The following is an 8,561-nucleotide window of genomic DNA, read 5'->3' on the forward strand; positions in this document are numbered from 1 at the left end:
TGATTTATTGGACGTCCATGCCCATCGCAGAAAAAACAATGCTCCAACTACTTCAAGAAATTGAAGATAAAATTCAAAATCGAATTAGCGATATGGGCGACAAGGTAGATATGCTAAAAGCTCAAATAAATGAGAAGATTGACCACAGATGGCCAAAGTGTCTACGAGTGGGGGAAGATTCGCTATTATCCCGCCATCAGCCCATTTTGCAGAATATGCTGTAGATTATATTTGGTGACGTCGATACGGAGATATTGGTTTGTAGTCTTGGAATCAAAGACGTTATGGACCCAACCTGCAAGACTGTTAAGTGCTTCATCTTTGCCAAGGGGAGATACACCAAAGGCGATGGAATGTCGGTTCTGCCACAGCGGAACAATAATCTGGAACACTGTTGAATTGCCAATGCCAAAGGATTGCAATAATCTTAACGAGGGGGCAGTGTACCAAAATTCCACTCGCCTAAGGATATCGAGTATGTTTTGGTTCCTCAAGCAACCATCATTTTAATGACCGAGTGGATTAACTCGGGTTCCTTGTGTCTTTTCGTTGTTTTAGGGTGAATTGATGGAAACGTCGGAACAGAACTCTCTTGCTATACTGTCCATTTCTTGATTAAAGATTGATGGTTATGATTATTTCAATATCTGCGCCATTTTGTCATAATTTAACAGTTCGGGGATTTTTGTAAAGCTTTAACTTTAAAGTAATCGATCACGAATGAAATAGAGTTTAATTTTATACCAAATTGACTGGTAATCATTGTGGAGTTTTGGGAATTTCACGCCTTGTGCTCAATCATTTCTTTGGGAATTCTATTGGTCCGATTGATGAATTGAGACCGAAAATGTACTGAAAAACTTCAGCTAAAGAGTTTAATTATCTTTCACATTACACCTTTACTCTTTGACGTGGAGTAATAACAGTACCGCAAATGGTAGAGAGGAAGCAATTTTGTGTTAAAATCAGTACTTTCCCCCGACGGGCCGGATTATCAACTCGTGAACCTGAAAATCCGTTACATGAAGAATACTACTATGGTCTCCGAACCTGCACGTGAGGAGGTGTCCCCAGGACGTAAACGGTAGCGTGTGCCACATCCTCCGACTGAATCGCCGCGCCACCATCAATCTCTGCAACTCCAGACACCTGCCGAAATTCATTGTCTACAAGACCTGGACTGATGCTCTGTAACGATTCTAAAATAACAAACCCTCTCTCTCCCCACCAACTTACAGTAACTTTAATTTTGCTCCCGATCGCATTCAATTCCTGCCGAAGAGTTTCGGTTAAAGCCGTCACTGCATGTTTGCTAGCGGGATAGACGCTAGACTCAGCAAACCACAACACACGGTGCCCAGCGAGGCTGTTCACGTGGATCACGTGACCATCCACGTGATGTTTTCGCATACTTCTCACCGCCTCTCTTGTGGCAACGCACAAACCCAGCACGTTAACGTCGATTATCTCCCTCCACATCTCAGTCGATCCTTCGACCAAATTCGTCGGTTTCCTCAAACCGGCGCTGTTCACGAGAACGTGAACGGCTCCAAGATTGGCCTCCACCCACTCGAAGGCCCTCAAGAGATCTTCCTCTTTACTCACATCTGTCCTGATCGGATGAAATTTTCCGGCCTTGTCTTTAAGTTTAACCGCCAATTCGTCTAACCTCTCTTTTCTTCGAGCGAGCCCCACAACCTGAAAATGAGCGTTAGCGTTCGCGTCCGAAACGTGCAGGTACCAACAATCACACCGGCTTCCACCAACTTCTCCGAAATAGCCGCACCTATTCCGCTACTCGATCCGGTGACAACGGCCACCTTTCCTTGCCATCTTTCAAGTGAGACAACCATTCTAGTCGTAATTCGCTTACGAAATAAATATAAAATTCCGCAGCTATTTATAAATATATGATCATTGGACTGTGTACGGTTAATTACTGCTTTATCATTTCAAAGTTTACTTTTGACGTTGCGCTATCAACCAGCACTGATAACGCCAGTGCAGTTAGATTTAAATACCGTCCTTTTTGGCTACCATTATCTTTTTATTTGCGGGATATTGTGTATCCAAGAGAACCTAATAGAGATAAAGGCCTTGTATAACCTTCCTTTTTTACCAAAAATCGACTACACCAAAATTTCTCGGGAAAACACTTTTTCTTATTAATTTTGGTGCGTAGAATCCAAAACAATTCGTACTTTTTCGATCAGACTTCTCAATCAAAAGTTATAGACTAGAAACCAATTTCGAAAGAAAATTCAAAGGGCTGTAACTTTTGAACTAGTAGCCCAATCTTGGAACTGTTTGAAATTATGGATTCTACAGGCCACATTCTATAAGAAAATTTTTTTTCCGGGTCGATCTGAGACAATTTTTTTTCGGGACTCAAAAAAAGGCAGTGTATAACCTTCCTTTTTTACCAAAAATCGACTACACCAAAATTTCTCGGGAAAACACTTTTTCTTATTAATTTGGGTGCGTAGAATCCAATTCAATTCGTACTTTTTCGATCAGACTTCTCAATCAAAAGTTATAGACTAGAAACCAATTTCGAAAGAAAATTCAAAGGGCTGTAACTTTTGAACTAGTAGCCCAATCTTGAAACTGTTTGAAATTATGGATTCTACAGCCACATTCTATAAGAAAATGTTTTTTCCCGGTCGATCTGAGATAATTTTTTTTTGGGCCCCAAAAAAAGGCAGTGTATAACCTTCCTTTTTTACCAAAAATCGACTACACCAAAATTTCTCGGGAAAACACTTTTTCTTATTAATTTTGGTGCGTAGAATCCAAAACAATTCGTACTTTTTCGATCAGACTTCTCAATCAAAAGTTATAGACTAGAAACCAATTTCGAAAGAAAATTCAAAGGGCTGTAACTTTTGAACTAGTAGCCCAATCTTGGAACTGTTTGAAATTATGGATTCTACAGGCCACATTCTATAAGAAAATTTTTTTTCCGGGTCGATCTGAGACAATTTTTTTTTCGGGGCTCAAAAAAAGGCAGTGTATAACCTTCCTTTTTTACCAAAAATCGACTGCACCAAAATTTCTCGGAAAACACTTTTTCTTATTAATTTTGGTGCGTAGAATCCAAAACAATTCGTACTTTTTTTCGATCAGACTTCTCAATCAAAAGTTATAGACTAGAAACCAATTTCGAAAAAAAATTCAAAGGGCTGTAACTTTTGAACTAGTAGCCCAATCTTGGAACTGTTTGAAATTATGGATTCTACAGGCCACATTCTATAAGAAAATTTTTTTTCCGGGTCGATCTGAAACAATTTTTTTTTCGGGGCAGTGTATAAGTCTTAATATCCTTATGGATCACATGCTTTTCGGAATTTGCAAGATCTACAAAATCCTTAACATTTTTGGTGTTGACGATTCCAAATTCCCTAACTTGAAAACCTTTGATACTTGGTATAGAGAAACGTGGTATCAAACGACGCAGATTTTCATATTGTAGATTTCCAAAAAATACAGGGTGCTCTGTTTAAAACAAGAAAGTTGTTATCCACATCTGGTAAAAGCAGAAGTGAAACGACATGATACCATTGTCTTTCGATTGATCATGACAAACTAAGTTGGTACGCAAATTTGGAGACTTAAATTAGCAATCAGAGACTAAGGTGCGCCAGAACATCTAGGCTTCTCAAGATGCCCTGAGCCGGACCCTGGATTGGTTCCCTCAGATCTGAGACGCTTGGTTCCTGACTTCGGGTTGCCCCCCTGAGCAAACGACCCCGACACAACCTTAGGCTTTGGCGCAGACCCCGCTTGACCCGAGGTTTTGCCCCCGAGAAAATTTAAGTTTCAACTAAAAATGGAAAAGATCTGAAGCTCTGGCATAAATCAGTTTGGTTCGAAAAACATCCAAAAGATGTTCTTTATTCAGTATCTAAGAGGTAGTGTAAAAAACAAAGTAAACCTATTTGTAAGAAAGAAAATCTAAATGTAAGTATAAATGATAGTTATTTATTATACAAGACGATAAAAGGATTGAGTGAATTAACTTTCGCGAGATGGTTAGTTTCCCTTTATCGTCGTGTATAATACAAAACTTTATCTTAAGGCAGAAGATCATTGTAAAGCTTTCGACAATTCTAAATTTAATTTAGACGTCCAAAGTGTCAATCCTAGGTTCTGTTTTCGTGGTCGTTTCTATAGGAACAGCATTGTCATATGTTCCCAACGTCATTTTATATCGTACTCCGCGTGACATTTGAAGTAAGAATGACATATGGCATTAGAATGCACAATGATCTGTTTTACTTTATCCTAGCAATTAAAGTGATCACTTTATCTACCCTCGCGGTTAAAGAGCGATTTTGCCTACCCATTCAAACCTATTCAAATGTCATATTATATTATGCAATTACATAAATAAAAATTATTTGTAAATCGAATTCGTTGTGTAACATTTTCGTTTTCACTGGATATTATATATTGACTGGTAACAAAAGGAATTTAGGGGATACTATGATCGATGTTGTTTTTATATGGAGTCATAATCATCTATCTTGATATCTTCAGTTGCAGATACCGCGGATTGGAAATGGCAAAACTTTCTGTATATTCGACGCTATCTTTCATTTTTAACTCGCCCCACTTTTTCCTTCTGCGCGTGCAAAGACAAGAACGAATATTAAATAAATATGATATAAAATAATATGAAATATCAATATGAAAAGAACGCGTTTACGATTTCATACATGCATAATATTAAAAGCAATAAATTTAAGAGACGTCGTGCTTTTTACTCATGTCATACGCAGATGTATGTGTGTATAGTTTTAATATTAAAAACCTAAAAAAGGGGATAATATTGAATTCATTGTTTATAAGGGTGCCCTTCGTTTTTAAATGAATTTTTACTGTAGAAATCAAAGTTTTAAGCTCGCACTGTAGGTATCATAATTGCCGACTTTAATATCACGCCGCCATATTCGCAACAGTTAAGATTTGACAACTTCACGCAAGTTAATCTCAAAGATAAAATTTAATTCTCCTCCAGATATTCTCCGAGGAGTATTTGAGCCTTTGTTCGGCCTTTGTTGGTGGCCATGCTTCGTCTTAGACCAATTCCTTGAAACGGTACATACATCATAAACACCACAATCGTACAAACATTCTCGGTTTGTAAACTTTGATATATATGTACCTTTATCTGTCATTGTTTATTATAAACGCTAATTATTATGTACCCTTTGTACGGCTACCATTTAAATTTAAGATGCCGACTCTCGGCTCAACTTCAAAATGGGATGATGAAAAACTTCCGTATCTTTGCACTCTTCTTGTGCGATTTATTCTGCTCTACATTTCAGTCTTCTTGATTTTTTGCTTTATAATTTCTCTACTTACTTCCATTACTTAGTTCGTGTCATTTTCCGCCCACCACTTTGATAATTTTTTTGTCGATACAGCCCTGAATGACCGTAAAGGGCGAAATTGCAACAAATAAAGGTAGGTACTTCGTATGGAAATTTAAATTTGAACATTAATAATGAAGAAATGATAAAATCGGACATAACATGACCAGGAATTTTATCAAATATCCAGCAAGTTGTGGAAAAGAACGTCGGGTTCGTGATTCTACCTGCCTTCCGTACTTTACTTCCCAGGATAGCTCAGATAAAAAGGGGTTATGGATAGGCAAGAATTTAATTGATTTTTCGTTAACTGAGCATTTCATTAATACTTTAAAATCCATAACACATACCTAATTAGGAAAAGTGCTAACTCGAAACTTATCAACAGAATAATATAACCTCATAACCTCAATATTAGGTATTAGGTTGCTTTTGAATAATTGGAAGAGCCGTCTCTGCACCATAAAACACCTGTTTTGAGGCTAGTCGGGTTAACCCATCGGTTTTCTCATTATACCTTTCGTTCCGGCATGCATGGTATTCCATACCCCTCCCCCCCACACCCCAAAACTTCCCGATTCTACATTCTTCACCAAAATGTGTAGTTATCTTAGCAGTTACATTATAATTTTTCAAAAGAGGTTTTAGGTCTGAACGTTTTGAGGGTGAACATGTCACCGAGGAGGAATACCCGCCCGACCCCCCGGTCTTACATTCATCCCCAAAATGCTTAAGACCCTTCATATAATAATATATTAATAATTTTTCAAAGCAGTGAACGTCGTCACCGAGGGGTTTAAGGGGTATATGGAATACCCTCCAGTGTACGAATGTTCCTTTTTCCTGGAGAGTATAGACCCCCGGATTCTACATTCTTCCCCAAAACGCTTAGGATCCTTAGCACTTACACCATAATGGTTCAACAGAATGTTTAGGGATTAACGTTTTGAGGGCGAAGGTATGACCGGGAGAGGGGGGTCAGGGAGTTATGGGAATATTTCATACCCCCCACAACCCTCTTGTTCTACTTCTTCCCGAAAGTGTTTAGTGCCCTTAGCACTAAAGATTGACTGTTTACCCCCCAGACCCCCCGGTTCTACACTCTTCCCCAACATGTTTAAGATCCTTAATTTCATTTCAATTCATAATTTTTCATAGTGGTGAACGTTGTCACCGAAGGGTTTAAGGGGTATAGAATGCCCCTCAGTGTACGAAAGTAAGTGAGGATTGACCCTTTCTTCTTCCTGGGAGTATTCCATACCCCCCGGACCTCCCAGAATCTACTTTTTCACCCAGATGTTTAGTACTCTTAGCACTTACACCATAATTTTTCAAAAAAACTTTTAAGGCTGAACGTTTTGAGGGTGAACGTAATAAAGATTGACTGTTTCTTCTTCCTGGGGGTTATTCCATTACCTCCACCCCCCCCCCCCGGTTGTACATTATTCCCTAAAATGTTTAGGACTCTTAGCACTTACACCATAATTTTTCAAAGTGTCACCGAGAGGGGGGGGGGGAATTCCCCCTCTTTCTTGTACCTGGGCCATACCCTCCAGATCCCCCGGTTCTACATTCTTCTTGAAACCGTTTAGTTCCCTTAGTACTTACACCATAATTTTGCAAAAGAGCTTTTAGGACTGAACGTTTTGAGGGTGAACGTAACACCGGGGGGTTTGGGATTATGGAACACCCTCCAGTGCATGAAAGTAAGTGAAGATTGCCTCCTTCTCTTTCGTGGGAAGTGTTTGCCAACGTGTTAAGTGACATCTACGGTCTAAAACCAAAGCTTGGTTATGTAAGTGTGGTCAATTTATTGGAAAATGCATAAAATAGCGTTTTTAGGAACTCACTTCTACATAAGGGGATGCACCCCTCCAGAATACGATACCCTACCATCACTGTACTAACATATGCCCCCCACAAGATGTCATCTTGGATCCGCCCCTGCAATGGAGTTGGTAAGAAGATCTACTTTGTGCTCCATGTCGGCAAGACCCGACCGGGTGCTCTCTAAGTTTTCCTCCATGGAGGTGTTTGTAAAGGGGAATACCCGTTACCTTCGGTAGGTAGACACGACAGGTCTTTCGTTTATCCGCCGGTGCTAGAATCAGATCCCACCAGCGCTTCAATATTCGCAAACTCATCCCAGTTCGAGATCGGCCCGGCTGGGTCGCTGGAGCAAGCACTGGCCACAGCTCTCCTTTGGCAGCCTCGACGCTGATGCTTCCGCCTCAGTTTCGGCAGGGTTTTCTAACCCTCACCTTTATTAGAGAGGAAAACACATAACTGAGGTATTTTATAATTCCCAGCTAAACTCAAAAAATATTCCTGCTGGCCGGATAATTAAATTGTTTGCATAGTGAACAAATTACTGAACTTTTTTTGTCAAAAAATCGTATGGAACCTTTTTTCGCGGCTTTTTCTATGCGCTTCCGCAGTATTTAATCCTATCTATGAACAATAGTATCCATTTTTGAGTGACGGTAAATCGCGAATGTTAATGTTAAGTCAGTGCGTCAGTACCTTTGAATTCTTTAACGTAGATAATCTCGCTGGATCGAGTTTCAAGCGCCTGCAGGTAATTTTCTTCCAAATAACCCCAGACTTTAAAAACAAATCTCCAGCATTAAAAAAACACAAATAAACAAAACGCAGCAAGTTTTATTTAAAATAATACACTGCTTCTTTGACTATCCATTAACAAATGGAAGGTTTGCAGTTTATGGTGAAATTTAGTTCTTAATATTGATACTCAGCAGTCATTTATTCGCGATTCGCGTTTTGCTTAATTCCGTAGCATTGCTTTTTTTACTATCAGTATTTATATGCAGACTAAACTAAAATTCCCGCAAAGTTATTATTTTATCAATATGCCATTAACCTCTGTCTTAAGTCACTCGCAAGAAATATGAACTACAGCGCCCCCAATTGTTTTAAATTCACTTCTAACCCAATATTTGTGCTGTAAGAGGTGTCTACCTGCTACTCGAGCATTTGAGCTTCAGGTCGGATACTTTCTTTTCGAACGGGCTGGATTCAACGGGCTATCACTTCCCAAAGTTACCTATTATCACAGATCTACACATACACAGATTGCTAACCTTATGCATTTTTTGGGAAACAAATTTAGGTATACTTAAAAGCGCCCTCTATTGCGGAGCAGTAGAAACATGTACCGTTTAA

At 39.2% G+C, this 8,561-nt stretch overlaps 1 protein-coding gene across 1 annotated transcript; it reads right to left on the minus strand.

Annotated features, from left to right (window-relative positions):
- Nucleotides 1-848: 848 nt before the first annotated feature.
- Nucleotides 849-1,938, minus strand: LOC116172717 (farnesol dehydrogenase-like). Its single transcript, XM_031489982.1, has 4 exons — nucleotides 1,746-1,938; nucleotides 1,237-1,698; nucleotides 1,051-1,188; nucleotides 849-1,007 (listed from the first exon to the last, which is right to left on the minus strand). The coding sequence occupies exons 1-4, from the start codon at nucleotides 1,851-1,853 to the stop codon at nucleotides 966-968; spliced, it is 750 nt and encodes a 249-aa protein (XP_031345842.1). The 5' UTR covers nucleotides 1,854-1,938; the 3' UTR covers nucleotides 849-965.
- Nucleotides 1,939-8,561: the final 6,623 nt, after the last annotated feature.

The sequence above is a fragment of the Photinus pyralis genome, unplaced genomic scaffold, assembly GCF_008802855.1.
Source record: "Photinus pyralis isolate 1611_PpyrPB1 unplaced genomic scaffold, Ppyr1.3 Ppyr1.4_LG5, whole genome shotgun sequence".
Lineage (NCBI taxonomy): Eukaryota > Metazoa > Arthropoda > Insecta > Coleoptera > Lampyridae > Photinus > Photinus pyralis.